General features: G+C 40.1%; 1 protein-coding gene across 4 annotated transcripts in view; it reads right to left on the bottom strand.

The window, feature by feature from the left end:
- The window catches only part of ldb2a (LIM domain binding 2a), an 87,211-nt gene extending 66,810 nt beyond the window's left edge, over window positions 1-20,401 (bottom strand). For all 4 annotated transcript variants that reach the window (XM_041943946.1, XM_041943948.1, XM_041943949.1 and 1 more), the window contains exon 1: window positions 20,166-20,401. In XM_041943946.1, coding sequence (XP_041799880.1) covers window positions 20,166-20,297 — 132 coding nt within the window. In that variant the 5' untranslated portion in view covers window positions 20,298-20,401. The remainder of the gene's footprint in view (window positions 1-20,165) is intronic.
- Between the last annotated feature and the right edge of the window lie 2,238 nt (window positions 20,402-22,639).

Genomic DNA, 22,639 nt, shown 5'->3' with positions numbered 1-22,639 from the left:
CATTAAGAGTAGTTCTAGCTTTAGTATAACAGTACTAGTAGACTAGTAGTAGTGGTTGTAGTAGCCCCAGATGTAGTGGGATTTGTATTAGTATAGTAGTCTACTAGTAGAAGCTGTGGTACCAACAACACAACTGTAACAGCAGCAATAGTAACTGTTCAAAGGGCTGTTTCTTTATATGAAAGCTGCTATACATATGAAGTTTATTATTATGACTATATTTTATAATTATTGCATTATTTATAATAGTAGTTGTGACACAAGCAGTCGACTAGTAGCTTTAGTAGCAGCAACAGTAACAGTAGTAATAGTAGCAATAATAATGCTAGTTGTAGCAGTAATTGTAGAGGTATAAGTGGTACTATTAGTAGTAGCAGTTGTAGTACAAGTGCTAGCAGTTGTGATAAGCAACAGAAACAGCAGTCATCTTCTCACAGCAGGGACAGCGACTCTCTGAGGAAACACATTCATGTAAACCTCTTTGCCCTGAAATTACTTCCCTAACAGCCGTTCACCCTCTTCCCCCCTCCTCGCGAAAACCTCAGATAATGTTGGCGGGACAACCCCCACTCCCCCTGCCCTCCCTCTTCCACCCACTGATGTTTGACTGATGCTAATTTCCACTGACACGTTATGACAGATCACTACGTTTCATTCTGCGCAGGGCTGAGGGACGGCAAGCACTTCCCAGATGTTGACAATTAGCGTTGTCACCATCGAGCAGTGTCAAGCCCAATAAGCAGCGACCGGAGCGCCCTGCAGGTCAATGTGTCTCAAACATGATGCGTCTGATGCAAAGAGTAAGAGATGTGGCTAAGAAGACCTGGACCTGGACCTTCATCCAGCTGGACAGTCAATAGGCAGTTTTAATAATTATGAGGCATATTGGAAGGCTAAGATTTGTTCTTCATAGAACAAGATTACCACTAGCAATTGCATCATCATACAACTGACACAAGTATGTCAATGCTCCAAGTTTCATCAAAAAATGGACTGCTCAATGAAATCATCATGTTTGGCATGAAAACCAATAATTATAGCGCTCCCGTTAGGTCATTCAGTGTAATTGCATAAATGATGGAACACTTCAAAAATACATCACCAACCCTCACAACAAAAAGATGTGTGGATGCATGCCAGGGTATTCTCTGTGTATGCACATGTGCCACTGACCAGATGTCCACTGGGAACCAACTGCGTGAGCTGCCGCATGTGCGTTTGACTGACTGTGTCATACTGTGAGAACCAGCAGGTGTGAACAGCCAGCATGTGTGTGGTGTCTGTTTCATGTGCATACATCTATTTTAGAGAGATGGACAGAGAAGAGTGACACACCAGGACTAAACAGACAGACAGAGAGAGAGAGAGAAAGGGAAACAGACTGGTGCTACTCTGCATTCAGATTGAGTTCAACCCATAATCCAGTACCATCAGAGGGCGGGAACTGCTGGGATTGACAGCCAAGCGAATGGTGAACAGGACACACATACACACACACACAGCAGCAGCAGCTCTCCATGATCTCACTGTGCAACTATGGATTATCCTGCTCTGTGACGTTCATTTCTATATTCTGCTCCTTGAACTGGTTCTAATTACATAAAAAAAGAGTAACATGGCCCGAGATTAAAACCCCTCTTGTGATAAATACCTTCTATATTTAGCATTAAAGGATAAGGCTGATATTGTCCTATATTTTTCTGATTATCAACAAATCCCATCGAGAGGCCAAAACAAACAATATCTCTGTTTGTCCCAACTGGAGACAGAGCGTTTAAAACATTTAAACCATGGATTCATACATATGTGGTGCACTAGTGACTATTGTGGGATTGACTCATAATAACCAACAGTGGCCATCATGTTTGTAATGAAGCATCATGATGGTTAACAAAAGCTTTAATGATGAAAAAAAGCACTATGGTTATGTTTCTGAAGCTCCATGAACACACCTGTGGTGGTAGTAACAAAAAATCATAATCATCATCTTTTAATATAGTTGTATACTATAGCATAGCATGCCTAATCTTCCAATAATATTCAACCACAATCTCTACTATTTGTATCATTAAGTCATGAACTAGCTATTTTTATTTAACTACACTAAACTTTTTCTAATGACAATAAGATGCTAGAGGTCAACATAGCTTAGCTAGCTAGTTACCTAACTCAAAATCACACATAAAATGCAGCTTTAACCACCTTAAATTAACCATACTTTGCCATACACTTTCAGCTTCCGGCTAGCAAATGTTAATTGACCGCTAAACACTGCAGAAATCAGGTGCATTGAGCTAATATAGCAGTCTTGCTAGCTCACACAGACTTACTTAGCTTTACAGCTATGGAAAAACGCTATAATGTCACTGAATATCAAATGCAGTGTGAAATGAAATACTCACAGACCTTGTGCCACTATCAGCCAGGTGCCAAACAAACCCTAACTACAACACTTTCAAACAAAAAAACGGCATTTGTCTTTGATAGTCTCTTCTCGGTACTTCCTGCCGACACTAGACTTTCAAAATAAAAGCTCCAACGTTCACAGGACATCAACGGGTACGAATAGACTACACTGCATTAATCAGATGTACTGTAGATAATTTGCACACTCTGATTTTACACAGGCCTACAGAGCTTGTAAAATTTGATGTACCCAACAGTATATAGTCAAAATTAGCTCCACCTTAACCTGCTACAGCATTAAATTGCTGCTTAAACAGCAATGCATCAGTAATTATAAGCCAGTATTACAATATGAGACTGTGGCAGGAGCTATTCAACCACCTACCACCTGAGTAACCTACTTTAATTTGATACTTTTAATAATAAAAGAAAATAATAATAATATAATTTTGTATTTTGCTGCTTTTTAACCAACTGTTAAAGGCAAGACTTGTACTTTTAATGTTTTTATAGTGTAGTAATACTACTTTTACTTACTTGATAATGGAATGCATTTGTTTATTTCGGTTTTTATGGCATTTGACAATAAGAAAAACACAGAATATTTTCTGTTTTATTCTTAAAGTTCACCAATCACATTTCTTTTCTGGTGCACAAAACAGTGGCTTCATTGACTGTTGAATTTATCCTGTTGCTAAAACAGGTTAGACGATTTCATGAAAAAGTGTGATCCCAATTTTGACATAAACTGCCTGGATTTAGTGCTGGAGATAAATTTTTTTCAGCCGCTGTCATCCTGAGGGCTCCCATCTCTCTGTTTTATAGACGCTGGTGTTCATTAAGCTTCCTCTTACTGTTTTAATGGAAAGTGTTTTACTTAAGCTCCCACACTCTGTTTTACACAATACTGTCTTCCTTAAATCCCTCTTCTTCAGTTTTACAGAAGAGGGTTAGTTAACCTTCCCCTCGTTCGGATTTAAACAGTGTTTCACTCACAGTGACCACTGCTTTCCAATATGGTATCTTAGACTCACTTTTACTATGATTTTCAAATTGTTTTTTTTTTTTTTTTACATGTTTTCAAGTGTTTTCCTGAAAGTAAAGCTTTTCACAACACAATATTTTCTGTACTAACTCCATGCAGTTCATTTTGGCAGTCTACTGATATTTGGCTCAGGCCTACAACCACCCAAAAAGAGCATGTATTTCACAAAGAGCAGAGCTGACAGCAGTGTCAGCAGGGTCCAACCATAGATGATATGGTTTAGTTTGTGTCTCTGTTGAAAAGGCTCCCAGCCAGACAAAAGAGAAATCTGAAAATAACAAGCACATTTCATGCGACATGAACAGCATTTACTTTCAGCATTCACAAAATAAAACAAATGGCACTTGGCAGTTTCATTGCTGTTCTCCAAAGCACCTATTTTGTAAATTAAATATGCATTTAGAAGTGCTAGCTAATAAAGCTAAATGTTGTTCAAAACCTTTCCATTATATGCAGGGGACAGTCTATTTAGAATCAGTAACCATTAATTCTCCAAACTGGAGCTTTTGGGCAGCTTTTGGACAGCGTCTTGCCAAGTTGTAAAACGTGGCTGGCTGAGCCGTGGACCGGCCAGGTTTGGCCCGGATCTAAAGACAGAGGAGAAGCTGGATCTGAGCCAGGCGGTCCGGAGTACAGCTAAAGCCGAGCCAGTGGACACAAGCCATATGAATCCTCTGGCTGAAGCTGAACAAGCCACACTGGAGGCTCATGGTGCCGTGGATGTTGTCCTCAATTTCAATCCCTCCTTTACTGCAGGGAATGTTAGGAGCTTTCCTTCTATTCTGTCATTGCTTTCAGGTTAGAAACTTGTAAATAACACATATTTACTATGAAAAAAGAAGGCTGCACTGTTCTGTCCTCCACTATCCCATCAGCCTTTTTTTGTTTTATCTCTGCCTATCTCTCTTTACATCCAACTCCCTCTCACTGTCTGTCTCCCGTCGTCTCTGCAGCTGCTGGCTGACAGAAAACGTCCTGCTTTCATTTACACCCGCGGACTCTCTGACGAACCACGTGCCGTGACAATGTTTATTGTCAAATGCTACAAATCAGGCCGACTCCGAGGGACCCGAGGTGAACCGACATGGTCGCAGCCGTGACGGCCGTCAGCCGATAAGGCTCTATTGATTCAAACAGATCGCACCTCATCTGGGGGGGATTTATCAATGTGTCAATTGCCCACTAGGCGACCACAAATCACCAGTGCTGGCCAGGCCCTGGGGATTTACAGGAAATCCAGAGGATTGGAGGGACAGCATAGGAGGATCCTCAGTAAATAGCAACAGAGCTGAGGGTTAAGTCCACGCATATAGAAATGTCCGTACAGGATGGATAGGCAGATGACACATGGCAACAGAAAACACAAAGAAGTTTTACTGGACAGAAAAGCACACAGCTGCACCCTGCACACAGTATATGCATCTATACACAAATATACTCACACCTATACAGCAGTACGTACTCAGAGTACATGCATCTTTATTCGCTGCATAGATATTGTGTGCATTCACCCAGCCACATAAAAGAAGATCACCATTTTCTTCCCTCACTCTATCTAACAGTCCATAAACCACTAATGTCTCTATGTTTAACATGAACCATTTTCCCAGCAAGCTTTTGTTAGTCTGTATTTTTTTCGTTGCTTCCAGCCTCTTGTGGCAGAAAAGCCTCCAAGAGTGTAGGCGTGTCTGGGGCCTGACCTTGGAGAATTACCAATGTCTGAAACCCCATTCAGCTCCTGAATAGCATGTAGCCCGGCTGACTGGTGGGCCAAGGAAGTTTTACTGTTGTCAAAGATTCAAACAGCCTCAGGTTAGTGGGGAGCATAACAACTTAACAGAACCAAAGAGTCTCTAGATGCTTCAAAAGGATCTTTAGCAAGTTAGCTTTTGTTTGATTGCATGGTGAGAGCCGTTGAAAGGTGCAACATTTTAAATAGAAGTCTAATAAATCTATTAATTTTTCTGGAGAAAGTCACACTTCCTCTCCACAATCGTGATTATCTTGAGTTTTGTGGCAGTGCCAAACACTCTGCTACAGCAGTTTACTTTACGTCTGAAATGTTCATTATTAGGTATTCAGATTTTTGAAGTAGATCTCTATGCTAATTCAAATTTTAATACCAATTAAAGAATATTAAAAATGTTTTCATATTTAATTCAGTTGCTGAAATAATTACTTGATTCATCAATTAGTCGGTCCACAGATGATTAATCTGACAACAATTCTGATAGGAGATCATTTAAGTTTAATTTAACAAGCAAAAAATGTACAAAAAAATAAAATGTTATCTATCTCAAAAGCAATTTGATGATAGGAACCTAGGCTCTAGGACTTTCTTAGGGCTCTTTTCCATTCTTCAGAAGATTAACAGATAAAAAAAACAATCACTCTTTAAAGCACTAATGAACAGAAGTGTTACAGCTCTGCATTTAGTGTTGGTCCCACAAAAGCACAGAACGTAAGACTGGCTTGCCTAAGAAATTGGTTTTTCTCAGCACTGCATTATGAATTCTGTCCCACACAGGTACTGTTTCTATTTAAGGGTCCTTTGGATGACAAAGTACATGAACCACTGCTTTAGACTACATAGACAACACCACTTTAATCATATCAGACTCAGTGCGCACTAATGTTTGACATCAGAGCAGTTTATCCTCTTTGTTCTTAAGTGTTTTTATGGAATGCAAACTTAACATGTTGCTGCATTTGGCCACATTACAGCCACCAGCCAAGCATTATGCAAATGAGGAGCAAATGAATGCAGCAGGGGAAAAAAGTCATTGCCCTTGAAGCCACTGCACGTTCACCAGGAATGAACTTTCTCTCTATAAATGAAGTCAGTGAAGAACTTCCCACGTTTTAATTGCACGTCTGCCAATTTGCTTTGTTCCTGCTCTCTCTCTTTCTTTGTGTCAGAAGTTACAAGCAGCAGTCGGAGACCACTGTTTGTGTTACACTACAGATTTAAGGTTGAGATTGATACACAGAAGTTGTTTGTCTGCTGTTTTAATGCAGGAAACTTTCATGACTTCAGCATGCGTTCAGCACGACTGGCTTTTACCCAGGAGGTTGCAGGATTGATCCCCACAACAGCTATAATATCACTGTCCTGCTGAAGGACAAGATCAAGATAAACACTGAGTGAAAAATGAATGTCAGCACAGTGTCAGTGTTGAAAACAGCAAATAACTACACCTGAATGTATTAATCAGTCAGATCAACAGTAAAGTGAAAACAGGTCTGATCATTCAATCATTCACAGTCAGTGAAGTCACAGGGGTATAGTTCAAAACCTTTTTGTGGCCCTTCATCAAACATTACAGATTTCTATGCAAGCATTTTTTTTTTCCTTTTCAGATTGTTTAGTTTGGATAATTTTTAGAGTCCCGAAGCAGCAAAACTATCCAATATTTTACAAAATAAAAAAAAAAAAAATTAAAAAAGAAACAATTTCATGGAGAAGACTTATTACTTATTAATCATCTGGTGACCCCTCAGATTTATCTTGCACCCCCTTGAGTGGTCTCGACCTCCACCTTGGGAAGCATTAGAGGATTTGTGGTTTTTCTCTGTTTATACAGTTGTAAATTCAATACCTTTGGGTTTTCGGACCGTTGGTCAGACAAAACAGGCTATTTGAAGATATCACTGTGGGACTCTCTGAGAACTCTGACGCTTCCTAAATTAAAACATACAATATATAAATTTAATTAAAGAAAAAGAAAACTGCAACGTGCACAGGTTCAATAAACACCTCGCCTCAATGAAGACAAGCAGAAGTAAGTCAATATCACCAGCAGAGACCCATGATAATGGCACCAAGTTAAGTGACAACAAACAATAAGTATGAAAACAATAAAAACAATAACAAAATGCATGAATGATAAAGCAAAGGTGTGAAACTATTCACTTCCCCCATGAGAAATTAAAATGAAAAGAAGGGTGAGGATTCAGGTTCTGACTTGGACACACTACCCGTCCAGCCTGTGCTCTCCACTGCTGGGCTAATTAGACCTACAAACAATCAGTACACAGCACACTTCCTCCCAGCGCCTAACAAGAAGCTCAATCAATACTGGATTTCATCACATCCTCACATATTGTTCCGTTTAAGTCGATGTGGTCTGGAGTCGTGTCACGATAGTTAGCTGCTACCTTAAACACATCCTCACCTGTTGCTCATCAGTCTGATCTACTGTTTGTTTCCTCAGTGCTAAACAATATTAAAAAAAAGTTACATCCATATTCATTTTGCTGAATATTGCAATTTTTCTATATCTATATCCATTTTAATCTTTTCAAATGAGCAAGCTAAAGTTTTCATTCTATATATTCTCACCTGATTGGAGTATAAAGTGTTATATTTCTAATTTATTACCTAACCAGCCTTGCTATTTGAAGATATATATGATAAAATTGTGGTTAACTGCTACAATATTCATACATATCTTGGTTAATAAGGTGTGATTTTTAACTCCACCAAAAACATTTCAATTTGTTCAATTTGTTTATGTGTCTGATGCAGTTCAGCCTTTATCTGTACAGCAGTTGTTGTTCCTCATTGTGTTAAAGCCTGGACATTGCCATGCTATGAACATGCTATCTACTGACTACAGAGAAAAATATATGTATCAGAGTTCACATGAAGGGCGACAGTGAACGTGGAAACACTGGATTAGAAATGAATCAAATGTTCTATCAATGATCTGCAATAATCATTACAAACCAGCATTTTTTAAGGTGCCAGAATAAGAATAATGATGATGAATTTCTTGATATGAAAATCAGATCCTCTCAGTGCAATTCTACCAGAGGTGTTGAGCGTCTTGCTTAATGACACTTCAGTAGCGCGGACAGTTGGCTGCATGCAGGATGTTTTGGCAAAGAGCTTGTGACTGACTGAAGGATCGCTAGTTCATATTCATGGCTGGAACATTCGGTTGCTGGAGAAGAGTATATATGCTCAGCAATTGTACACAGAGAATGAACAAGTGACTGAAAACAGTCCAGGCCTGTAATATTCTGTCCATTCATTATTTATTCAGAATAGTTAAGTTTGTGTAACAAGAAAAACACTAAACTACATCAAGGATTCAAACAGCTGATCAGCAAAATGACGAAACACCCAGAAACCGGCGCAGAGCGGAGGCTGGCTCCTGGTGTAACTAATCTGAAGTACAGTGTGTCTCCTCCATGTTCACTGTATCTTGTGCTGCGCTTTTTTCTGCTCAATGATGAAATATTCTAAGCTTTAATATAAGTATACAGCACAAGTTACACTGCTCTCTACAAGCTGTGTGGCATCAAAGCAAATCAATTTTAAAGGACTAAAGTAAATCTCCTTGGGCCAGCTTGTTGTGTGTCTGTATGGAAATGAAGTCCACCCCCTTCCAGTTTAAACAGCATAGAAGAGGCAAAAAGGAAAAGTAAAGGATGATGGACAATTAGGACTTTCAACTAAAAGTGTGCATATTTTTGACCAAAAATGTTCCTGTAGCTTGTCATCACTTCAGCTAGAAACTGAAATATGCTGGAGATACAGCCCAGTAAAGTTTGATCACGGCCAACTTTACCTACAAACACACAATCCTTCAAACAATTCTTGGAAAAGGAACAATAAACAACAAAAAAACGAGGCTGCCCTCCCGAGAAACATGACAGAGTTAGTCACTTCATCATATCCCCCAAATCGGCATATGTTCATGTCCAAGTGAGACTGTGGTGGATGATGGATGGCTCAATAAAACACTGGACTTTAAAATGAGAGACCCATTTGTTTCCCATTTCCTACCAATAGAATTCAATTTTGGTTCCCTTTAACCATGACTGCAGTCATTCCTTAACCTTAACCAAGTGATCATTATTGTAACCACGATGGCGATTATCCTGAACAAAGTAGTAATTTTAACATAAACCATGATCTTTCCCTAAATCTTACCAAGTAGTTTTTGTGCCTAACCCTCACCAAACCTTCACCACAGCTTTGTCAGATCATGAAACACATTTATTTTTCCAACTGTGTGTGACAGTTTAGTGAGAAGACAAGCTAATCTGTCCATACAGAAATGCTTATATGTGTCGCTGTAGAGGGCAGCAACAAAAAGTTAGTTTTATCATTTAATTTTGCGCTCTGCCATAAAAAGGTGCAGTAAAATTTCAGAATCTAGATGCTGTTTAAACTGCAGTTTCATGCATTGTGTGTTATACCTGTACAGTTTTAAATGACCGGTGCCCTCACCTCACCCCTGTCTTTCCATGTGTGCAGGAAAACCTACGGTGGCCACAAAAGTCACAAAAGACGCCCACTAAAACCAGAGTTTGGTTTGTCCTATTTGGGCTACTGTAGAAACATGGTGGACTCCGTGGAAGAGGACCTACTCCCTCTGTGATACAAAGAGCTCATTCTAAGGAAACGAGAACAGGATTCTTGCTTTCAGGTTATTAAACGCTAATAAAAACATACTTATGAATATTATAGTGCATTCCTGCCATATTCTGCCAATAGGTCCCACTAAATTTCACACAGCGGACCTTTAAAAACAACCCTCAAGGCAGGTTTCAGTGTCTCACTCAAGCACCCTTCAACACATCGTCTGTAGGCAAGAATCCAGCATGTGACCTCTTCGCTTCAGGACGGACTATCTAACCACATCGGGGAGAGAGAACAACAGGACATAGACGGACTACAGGCCCGTCTGTCTCCTCTGTTATCTGAGCGACAGTGCAGCCTGGAAGGAACCATGGGAAAGGGCCAGGAAAAAGGTGGGTCTATTGTCCGAGCATCCTGCTGGATGTGACTGACTCATTGTTTGACCGGAGAACTTGTTTTCTTTTTTCTTCGTATGATTTTCTGGGAACAAACTCTCAGAGCATCCCATGCACGGTGTAACGTTACTGGACCAACATGGTGAAATGAGATGATTGTGTGAATATGCAATCAGTATTTATACTGTACGAATTGTGAATCTTAGTTTAATAAGAAAAATATGATAACTCAATGAATTTCTCAATTAGAAAACCAAAGCAACAAGCTTTTTAAATTGTACAATTGACCAAAAATATATTTGATTTTAATGAATGAAACTTCATAAATGACAACATCCCACATATACTACATGTACATAGACATACATATAACTCCATTGCTTTGACACTGAGGGAAAACACAGAGCTTACAACACAAATGAATGTCAGATTTTATTGAAATATTTGATTTCACAAGGCTGCCTCTAATAGATTTGACTCGTGATTCACTAGAAAGGGTTTTCGAGGAAAGAACGAGGAGGAATGTTCAAACCATACTTCAATTTGAAGGTCATTCCCTGTCTGATGTTTTCACCAGTCTAAAACGTGCGTGAAGGGACTGGTGAGGAGTGCCAAAATACTCCAAAGATCCATTTATACTGCCTTTCATACCCTCAGCCGTGAAACGCCTGAATGACATGTGTAACTGCATTGTTTCCTGAGATAAGGGTTGTGTTTTCGTCATATGTAGTTTGTGAGATTTCATGTCATATATATATACTGTTTAACTGTTAATTTTTAGCCTTCTTTTCCTGCCAATTGATTGTTTTATTGGGCATGTTTTTTAGGTGTATCACTAATGGTCAGGGTTTTATTTATTAATGGGTCGCTTACATTAAACCTGCAATAACTGTTTGTTTTTTTGGCCACTTGGGGGCAGTGCAAACAAGCCGTGAACACAGCAGTTGTTAGCTACCAGTCGCTTATTTACACATCCAGCAGGGACAAAGCAGATAGTCATTCACCTGATGAACGTAAATGCAGTATTCACTCTCTTTTAGCTCTGTTTTTGGTCTCTACCATCTACTGAGGGAAATGGCTGGCTGATAGCTGCTATATTTTGAAATGCTCCGCTCCTTCACCAACTAGTCACTAATGTTGACTGTCATTTCGTGCTGGAAATGTTGGTTTTTAGAGGGGTTTTTTTGCTGAAAACAGTGCCCCAAAATGACACTATGAGAGTGAACCAACCAACAATAAAAACTGCATTTAATGTATGATTTTGTTCTTTGTGTCTCTACTCAGTGATTTCACACCAAAAAGCAGCTTTATAAGGGATGAAATGATAAACGGCCGGAAGGTAATCAGCTAACAGTAATGACCACTAGTTTTCTAAGGATTATTTATTATTTTAAGGTTACTTTTCCCCTTCTTTTCAAAACTATCAGCCTGTCCACTCACCTTTTAGCGGTATTATGCTTTAATTTAGTGAGGGGGATGCAGCCAGAAGCTAATGTTATTCAGTCCTTTCAGTGACTGGCGGCATTATGAAAATATAAAATGTTTTTGTTTTTAATGTAAAAGCTCTGAGAAACATTTTACAGGCCCACAAAAGCAGATGTCTGTTCATTGTCAATAAGTCTGTGAATCATAATAACAACACATATTCCAGACTCGGCTGATATAATAATAATAATAAATAAATAATAATGCTGTTTAGTCAGTCCTGGCCAAGGAAATAACAAACGCTGTCGACTTATTCAGGACTTATTCTCCGCTGCTTTGGTTGTTTTTGCTGTTAGGTGAATGAGAGGGAGCATAAATGATGATCTTTGATTTAAAGGTATCTGATAATTTAATGGACCATGTTAAAATCAGCACCGCCCAATCAATACTTGTATCATACTGGTCAGCTGTGAAGATTTCCTGTATCACTGAGGGTGGTTTTAATTGAAAACAACTTCTAAACACCTATAATATGCTTTAATAATTGATTATAAAGCCGTTTGTTCCCTCTCACGTCATTAACAAAAAGATTAAAACTCAGTCGTGACACATGCAAAGCCTTTTCAGTGATACCTACAGTGGCTGGCTTGTTTTCCCTGATGGTAGATAAATCCAACAGTAATGGTTCAGATAAGGGCACTGTGATGTTCAACACCTTTCTGGTAATTACTCTCAGCCAGTTTCACACACGTACACTGCAAAAAATGTCTGTGCTACCAAGCATTTACACATCTTAGCGAGTCCTGCTTCTTTAAAAAATGTCGAAATGTCTCGGGGTCGCACGGAAGGTTTGTTTCATGCATTTTTTGAAAGAAATTATGAAAAGCTCAGCACAAATCCTGCGATGCTGAACTTTGATGCTTTATGCTAAAGACATGAGAAATGCAAAATATCTGCTTACATTCTCTACATAGATTATTTGTTTGGTCTGTAAAATGTCAGAAAATATTGATTTCCTGAAGCCTGAGATGACGATGCCATTAAACTACTTGTTTTATCCGAACAACACGTTTAAACCCAGAGACACTCAATGAACTATGGCATGAGACAAACAGAAGCAGCAGCTCCTCAAAAGCTGGAACTTTGGCATTTTTGGTAAAAAAAATAACTCAAAGCATATACTAATAACAATAATTAATTGATTATCAAAACAGTTGCAGATATTTTTTCTTAATTCCATGAATCTCAGGAATGGCAGTGTTCTTAAATGTAGCTGTGTTGTTGTCATTATTAGTGGTCATTTGTATTTGTTTGACTCACTCTTTGCCTTTATTTTGTTTATATGATCTGGGATATTTGAAGCATATGATTATATTATATTATTCATAGTTTTCTGTTGTTATTGATTCGGTTGTGTTGTTTTAGGGTTAGCTGCTTTGTTTAATCTTTTTTTTTTTGCTTTTGGATCTCGCTTTCACGATTGTATTCATGTTTTATTTGGATGTGTTTTAATGTGCGGAGCCCTGGATGATTAGCAACTGCTATGGCAGAAGCCAATGGGCATCCAAGAAAATAAACAAAAAACAGGCTCGTCTCTTCTGCATCCTCAGTTTGGGATTTCAGCTGATCGAATAGATGGAGTCTTACATGAAATCTTGTTTTGTTTTGTTTTTTTTAAACATTGAGTGTAGCTGGAAATAAAGATGGATCTCTTTCTTTGACATGTCTATAATGGACTAGTCAATTATCAATCAATCAGTTGTGATTATTCATTATTCAATTCAGTTTTCAGACAGAAAATGTTCAAATGTTATATGTGTATTTGTCTAATATGATAGTAAATATGATCTCTTTGGACTGTTGAAAACAAACAATCTGAAGGCAGCATCTTGGGCTCTGAGAAATTGTGATTTTTCACTATTTTCTGACAAATTATGAACCAAAGACTGAGACTGAAAATAATCGTCAGACTGATCAATAATTAAAATCAGCATTTGAACTTCTAATGTCTTGTGAAGTAGAAACTTCTCGTGAATGCAGATTGTCAGTAAAAGAAATCTGCGGCTGTGTTCTCGGTGTGTTGGTGGCTCATCTTTAATCCCTCTCTGTGAACCTTGCAGCTCAGTGCCAACTTGACCTCTACATCATAAGCCTATTCATGTCAATCTGACACGTAGTGCTGATGGGAACAGATCCACTTTGCCCCTCGCAGGAACAAGGGATTTTGCCATAATGAACACTCCAGTTTTTCCAGTTCCATAGTTGAGCCAATGAGTCAGGTCTGTGGGCCCATTTGAATAATGAGAATGAGACTAACTATGTGCAATAGACACAAGAATCCAATGAATGGCCTGCCAATCACTGTTACTGATTGCATGTCTATCCACTGAGGAAGTGGGTGACCATTAGACCCACTGTCAGCAGCAGCAGAGAGGTTCCCGAACGCAGCCCTGTGGGTATTATTATGGCGCCTCCATTAAACTGCTTTTGTTTTCCTTCTGTTTCACCCTCTGTGTTGTAGTTTTACTTACAGTGTTATTCTGTGTCCCCGCTCTCTTCTGCTGAATATTAATGTCTTCTATGCTAATGGCCTTACACCGGCTGAGGTCAACCAAGCTCCTCCTCTGAATGTTAATCCGCTGCCTCATTTGCATACGCTTAAGTGTCAAATTCCCCCACAAATCATCGCAGCTGCCTCCGTACGGCAAGGCCAGTGCCCCCCGAGCGACAGCGCAGAAACAATGTGGTCACACCGTATGCATAGCATCAAATCCACATCAAAGCCTGTTTAGATTGCCAGGTCACAGCGGGTTCACATTGTGTAAAATGAAGGTAATGGGATAGCAGTCAGCCCGGTGCAGAAATACAGCCAGGCAGGTAATAAGTATGAATGGAGCAGGTAATAAGGTTGGGATAGAAACAGACCCCGTGTCATCACAGGAGCAGGACTGTTTAAGCTGCAGCACAGTTATCAGTTCAAAGGTGAGTGCTGATCCCAGACAAACACACAGGACTTATTGTGTCGTTAGGTTTTATTCCTCCTTATTTCCATGTGTGCTTCTGAGTGCATGGCAGGTGAAAAGGTCGTTACAGAGAGGGAACAGAAAACAGTGCTTCCGTGTCAAACTATTCAAATCAAACTATTTGTTTTATTAAGGGGCCAAAAAGAGACGTATTTGATCGACGATGAAACTTGACTGGAATCATACAATCATCAGTATTAGTGTTTCAGCTCACAAAGGGAGACATGATCATCACTATAATAAAGCAAAAATAATTAGTTGATTAACTGAAGTGGATTGAAAGAAAACTATTCCGCAACTATTTTGATGAATGATGAATCATCATCAAAAGTCAATTCCAGCAAAAACACCAAACACTCTGTGACTGCAGCTTCTCATTTCTGAACAGTTGTGGCTTTTCTTCACTTCATGAGACACTGAACTGAATATTTTTGTCGTGCAGAGATTTAAAGACGTCACCTAGGCTTTGTGCTGTGTGACCCTTCACAGCGAAATGTCTCATTGAGAAAATAATCTGCAGATTCATCATTAAAAAAAATCACAATTAGTCGTAATCCTAATATCATCATCCATACAGTAAAGATGAAAGGATTTAGTTGACTATTGGATGAGTCAATTTTCAGAAAATTATTTGGCAACTACTTTAATAATTAATTAATCATCAATGTGATGTTTTAAAGAAAACTCCCTGGTTGCAGCTCCTCCAGCGTGAAGATTTACAGATTTCCTCTCTGTGTGTTTGACTGTTAGTCAGACCAAACAAAACATTTGAAAACATCACCTTGGATGCAAAGAAACTGGGATTTTTCACAATTTCCTGAGATTTTATTGACATTCTGATTCATTGACTAATTCATTAACAGATAATGAAAGTAATCATTAGTTGCGGCGCTTTACTACACCGCCACTCTCTCCATCTGCACGTACACCTCATAGCTAAAAGCAAACACTTCATGTTTTTTCATCCGGACGGTTGTAGGAAACAGACATATAGATGAGATAATGTGTGCACCCAAAAGTAAACTACGAAACACCATAAAACAACCTCTCTAATGCACTGAGCATCACCAAAATTGACTCTTAACTGCCTATAATGGCACAACAGCATTTGAGGGTGGATTTTTTTCCATGGTAAAAATCCTTTCTCTGGATTTTAAAAGAGAGACGCAATGCTGCAAACACTGTCCACTAAAAGTTCCAGTCCGTGCAACAATACTGCATGTAAGATAACACGTCTCTAATTCGAACAACGTGTCATTCTGCTCCCGCAGGATTAACTGCATAAAGCTTTTGTTATAGATGTCACTTATACTCGTACAGGCTATAACTTCCTCTGGGGGTAAGTCTCCTCCAAGTGTCAAGTCCTTGAGTCCTGCGCCTGCCAGTGTGAGCGGCAGTTGCACCACCAGCCAAGCAAATTCAAAAGCACACTCATGAATAAGACAAATGGAAGAGTTTCTAACAGAGGAATGACTTCAGTCGACTCCTTCAACACTTTCCTAAAAGGCGGTGTCATACTGAGGCTTAGTCAGTTCCCCCGTTAAGAAACTACTTGGAACGACGGGAATGCAAACTACAGTGAGTCATTTTGCTATGACGGCCCGCCAGCAAGCACGATGTTAAGTATCCTCGGAGCAATTCTTACCCTTAACAATGGCTGTCCATTCACCATATTAAGCGTCTTTACTTGGATGATAGTTCTGACAAGACCGCTATTCGCAAGCTTGAAATGGTTTTGACTGGATCAACAAAATCTGGCCACAAATCCAGCCAAAGAATGGGTTTAATATGTCTCTTCACACTTAAATCTGCCAGAAAAAGTTCATATCATATGTTCTTTGGATGGGTATGAGATCCTACTTGTCTTCTACAACAAGACAACAACAAAAGAAGCCCCTGCTCATAATATAAAGTCTAAATGGATTTGTTTGACCCTAATGTTCAGTTTGCCCTTGTTAACAGCTTAGACACTGAGCATTGTTTGATCACTTTGGTACTTTGTGACTTTTCCTAATTTCATGACATGTTTCAAATGTCTTCAACATAAAATGCTGCATTATTTCTGTCAGCTGAAAAACACGATAAAACACTTTTTTAATGTGTGTGCTCTTTGCTCTTTATTTGTTTTTGGTGTTTATAATACTTTAAATGGAGCACTATCCTCCCAAATCCCAAATGAGTCAATTTGTACTTTTGTTATTGGAGCTTTCCAACAGTTTGTCCATAAGGACTAACAGGGAGTCCAACTAACCAAAACCATCAATAAAGTCACTGTGTAGTGCAACATACTGGTCAAAATAATAATATATTTGTTCATGTACAGCCCATACAACATAGAAAACGTTTAATATTTCCACATTTGGTGTAAGAACAAAGCTTTGTGCTCATTTCTGTACTTTGTTACCTTCAGCAGCAGTGTGGTCTGCGGGATCTCAACCAACGAGGAAGTAAAGCAAATGTCAACAAATCACAGTGGTTGATATTGTAATATACTTTTAAACTTAGCCAAACTGATACTCGAAGCGTCCGTTCACCGCCAGCACTTTCTATCAGACACAGAAGGATATGGATCTGCAACAGCTGCTCGCAGCAAAACCTTGATGAAATATTCAAGAAACTATCCAGCAGGACAATTCAGCTATTTTCTTCTAATGGAATCCAGATTTTGTGTGTGTGTGTGTGTGTGTGTGTGTGCACGAAACATCCCAAACTTCCTGTTTTGTAACAACATCATCCTGACCCCGCACTGATACTGACATGGCCCCGTTTCTAAATGTGAGCTGACTTTTAAAGACATCTTATAGGAGATGGACTGCGCGGTGGCTCAGTGATAAAAGAAGCAGCAGAATGACCCTTCAGCCACGCATCATCATTAAGGAACCGGCAGCTAACCTCGCTCTCCAGGAAGTAAACAGCTTCAGTAAGTCTGTTTCATCAAGCATATACAATATCTTTGCACAATTTCCCTTATCTGTCTTAGAGAGACAATTAGACATTATATATGAAGCCCGTTCAAGGGAGATTTCCATTACAATCTTTTTCCCTGCCTCAAATATTTTTTCACATGCAATAGGTTTGTGTAAATTGATGGCTATACTTCTGCATTCACGGGGATAATTGCTATATAATTTAGCTAAAAGCCCGAACTGAGCAGTATGGCACATCTGGATGCAAACAAATTGCAAAACTCGATGCATTAATTTCCCGCTGTAAGACACTACTTCTTCCTCATTATATTCACCACCTGCGTTTTAATCAAACAATAACCACAACGTTAAAGAGAAGACATAATATACACTCCTGCTGCTGAGGAAAGAAAGGAAGAAATCTGAAGCTTTGAAGATGCTACGAACACCAACCGGAACAAAAGCCTAGTTACATTATTATGCAATTTTATAATTTAGTCTGAGGAGATGAAGGTAATGGTTTAAACTGGCGTGTGTCTATATAACATGCTCACATCATGAAACTCATCCATGTATTCTATCAATTGCATGTTTGTTTGTGCCGGACACACGTCTGCTGGCACGTTGACATGCGTGCACATGTCCTGTTATGTCTGTGTACGTACACATGCATGCCTGTGACTTTGTGCATGTGTGTGTGTGTGTGTGTGTGAGTGTGCATGGTGATTGCACTTGGTGTCTGGGCATGTGTGGTACGGGAGTTGAGGTCCACTGGGGCTTGGACCACTCCGTATGAATAATGCATCAGACCGGGCCGTTGCATCTCAGCAACATTGCCTTGGTCTGCTTAAAGTTGCGAGTTCCTCTTTCGGAAACTCAGCATCATTCTGCTGCAGTGAGCTGCAGCTGGATTCCAGCCTGAAAACTGAATTTCCAAAATGAATGCAAAAAAAAATTCACATCATGTCATTTAATTATGACATATTTATCCAAAACACTTCCGTTTTTAATGTCTCAGTGGGAACCTAATTCCAGCATTGAAGCCTCCAATGGAAACCAGAAGTCACATTATTTTTAAAAAAGTGATATTTAGAGCTAAAACAAGGAGTCGATTAACAGCCGATTCAATTGACAGATTGATTAATCAGCACCTATTTTGAAAGAAAGTTACAATTTTTGTTCCAGCCTCTCATTTGTTAATATTTTCTGGTTCATCTGTAATAATAAAGTGAATATCTTTTGGTTTTGGACATTTTTAGAGGTCACCATGATGGGCATTTTTTTTGGCTATTTGCTGACATTCTACAGACCAAATGATGAATTAATCCATTAAGAAACAACTGGTCAATGAATGGATAATGTAAATAATAATTAGCTGCAGTCTTGACATTTAAAGTTCCAAAAAGTGAAGTCACGCTGCTAAACGACGTTTTTTACTGCATGTCGCTGCTGTCTGTTCCCCTGAAGGTGCCTTGCGAGGAGCAGCAGACATGTTGACTGAACTTTTTATCCGCAGATTTACACGTTTGCGCTCACAGAACAGATGCTGAAGACAGATGCTCGCTATATAATTCACAGTGGGATCGCCAAAGGTTTAGTCTGAATGACACTGAACGCCACACTCGCTGAGCGCCCAAGTAGTTGAAACATCAGCAAACTGACGTGAAATTAATTCCCCCTCAAGCAATTATATCGAGACCATTTGATTTTGCGAGCGGGGTCACTTTCATTGAGAAAACTCCATCCAGGAAGGCAGAGGCGGATCGTGAATCATGGGACACGTTATTCTGCTTTAACAGTTTCACCACAAACACTTCACCAGGCAAACTCTCCACATTCTTGTTAGGGCTCGAGCTGTTGCGGTTTTTTAACCGAACACAGTATGCAAATATGCAAAAACCAGGCGATATGGAAATGTATGCAAATGACTCAAATGCACGTGAAAAGGCTTCTTTGCCTCAGTCTATGCAGCCTGGTTAGACTTGAACTGTCTTATGCACCTCTATCATCATTTTTAAATCCCCCCCCCCCCCCCCCCCCCTTCCATTCCTCACTGTGTTTTGTTTACATAGGATGTAACTTTCTCCTCTGATATACAAGAGTGCAAGAAAAGTCTTAAAATCTTGATTCACCTTTTAAACTGTTCCGTATGTTCCCACCTGATTGTTAGTTTTTATTGTTAACAAGTGATGCCTCCCTCAGGTGGATCACTCGGCTCATATATGTGACACTGAAGTCATGCATTTTAAACAGGCTAATTGGCCACGTGAAAGCATCTCCTCCACGTTTCATCCTTCTCTCACTTAAATGTTGGATTGTAGGACTCGTCACTCCAGAGGATGAGATTTCTTGCAGCGCAGACGACACACCGGAGCCTGTTTACTTTCACCTCAGGAATGTTTGGCACTTTGGCATCATCCACGTCTCCTGATTGACAGACCTTCATGCTGACCTGAGCCCCTCTCTCTCCCTCTCTCCCTCTCCCCCTTCTCTCTCCCCTCCTCCCCGCACCGGACCTCCACAGCCCGCTACCCTCCCACCAGTACCGCAACCTAAACGGGACCGTGCCGCGGTTATCTCCGGTCGGCTCACCTCTGTGCGCGCCTGCAGCCGCTTGTTCATCTCGTAGATCCGATACTCGGGCTGGACCATGTAGGGCGAGTGTCTCCTGTAGAAGGGTCCGAAAGGAGACGAGTAGAACGGGTCGTGGGTCGGATTGGACATGGTGGCTCCTGGCGAGGCGCGCGGCGCGATTTCAACATCCAACGGGCACGGCAGCGCACATGGGAGTGCGATGCTCTCCGAAGACCCCCAGTGGGAAGCAGCCGCTGTCGAGGCTGAGCTGCACTCTGCAAGTTGGCCTGCCTAGTTCGCTGCTATAGCGTGGAGCTGGAGGAGGAGGAGGAGGAGAGGAGCGGAGGAGGGGGAGGAACAGGGGAGGGGGGCCAGAATTGAAGGGGGAGGAGGGAAGTCGTTTCCTGTTCCCTCAAGACCTACACTCAGTTTTGCACTCTTGCAAAGTTCAAGTAAGACCTGTGCGCGCGCGTGTGTTTCTTTCGTGTGTTTTCCCTGAAGTGATGCAATGTTGTCGTTTACATGTACTGATATTGCGACAATAAAGAAAGTCTAAATATTCAGAGTTCACATTATGTTTACAAATGTGTGGAAAAAACAACAAGAATCGAGAAATATGTGAGTTTAAATTCTTGGAAGAATCATATCAGAGGTTTTAATGACATGAAACATGAGCTGGACAATCCTGGTTGAGCTCCATGTGTTCAGATGGGTTCAGATGCATCAGACAGTTCACACAGATGTTGCAATGCCTGATCTGAATATGTGGGTTTGATATATTGATCAGAATAACAACAATTTGTGGCATATCAGCACTAATCTAGCATTAATTATTACTGCTTTTGGTGAGGTTTTGGTCCCTCTTTGACACACTTAATCCTGAATAAAGAGGTGAGACCCAGTTGCAGTTTGGGTTGAAATATCATATTGGTGTTAACAGTATCAGGAGATATTAGTATTCTTGCAGCAAGCTGACTGTTGTATTGGAAACACTAAGAGGAAGCCACCAGGTCAGCAACTGCAAAAAAAAAAAAATCCTTCAGTTGCTTTCATGATTTTGAAAAAAAAAACGGAATAAAAACACCTTTTAGGAAGTTTGTCTTGAAAAAGGAAAGAGGTTACATTTAAAACCTGCATGTTTTATGTCTGAAATGAAAAATCAAATGTCGACTGACCTTGGCTGGATTTGAATGAAGCTCTGGTCCAAAGATGAGTTGGGTATCTTTCCTCCTGAGCCATACTGTATGTACACCCTTAGCATTAAAGGCAGGTTTAATCACAATCAGAGATGATAGCATGCTGAACAGCACATCTGATGAGGCTGCACTCGTAAACAGTCCATTTTATGTGTAGCATGATTTCATATTATTGTATTGATTATGTTGCCTGCGGTCAATGCTGCTAATGACAGAATCTTAGTACCTGGTAAGTTATGCATCGAGTGGTGTAATTTGTGACTGAGGGAAGGTAGGTACTCGCTGCTGTGTCTGCTGCAGCGGCAGGCCACAACCCACAGAGTCTCTCTGAATGCTTACAAGCCAAAACACGTATTTCAAACATGCCAGATTTTTTATTTAATCCAGTGACATCCGCACAGTTTTTAGAAGCACTATGTGTAAGATCTGAAAATTTTGGAATTTAGCGCCACACAGTGGTAGAATTATTAAAGATATGTTAGCACAGCAACAATATGCAAATTAAAATATGATTAATAAATCACAGCTTTTACATATGAATCGACACACTCTGCCTCTCAACTCGAAACACTGAGATGCTTGATCAGGACCCCTTGGCATCACTTTCTAAGGCCCTGGTCTCCCCTTTAGTCTTATTTTTCAATGAGCACGGCTTTGCCATCAGGTTAGCAATAATAAATATGCAGCATCCGGTCAGCAACAGCCAGCTAGACTTTCAAAATAAAGCCTGCCAACTCATGAGACACAAACCCAAGTCAACCAAGGGTGAACGTCCTGTGCTTGACCCATCCAACCACCCAAACCTCCTCCACCTGTGGAGTTTTCTTGCTCTTCTGTACCATGTCATGTGACCCATTGAGAGTGAGAATGGGCTGTCTATAGAAGTCTATTCGACAAGTTTGCATGTTGAACAATGACACTAAAGGGATACCCATTGCCCTACAAAGAGTTGAGAAGGGGTCCTGACTAAGTGTCCATATGTGACAAGTTGGTGGTGAGAACAGGGTGTATAAACGCTTATAAACAATTATTAACCAAAGGGCCAAATGAACCCATTAAAGGGCCAGATTAACCCGTTGAAGGACCAGATTAATCTGTTAAGAGGCCCTGGGGCTGCTGGGCCCCTATAACCCCCACCTGCTGCCCAGTATACACTGTGCATATGCACTTTGCCACCTCCAAATTGATATTAAATCCAGTAAAACCAGTATTTATATGCGTGTATCATGCTAATCCTGTTGATCACAATTTTGGAAATATGCATCCCGTGCGGACAATATAAACTAAAATTATATC

Source organism: Chelmon rostratus, chromosome 9, assembly GCF_017976325.1.
Source record: "Chelmon rostratus isolate fCheRos1 chromosome 9, fCheRos1.pri, whole genome shotgun sequence".
NCBI lineage: Eukaryota > Metazoa > Chordata > Actinopteri > Chaetodontiformes > Chaetodontidae > Chelmon > Chelmon rostratus.
The sequence above is the reverse complement of the archived record's forward strand: the minus strand, read 5'-3'. Positions and strand labels throughout refer to the sequence as shown.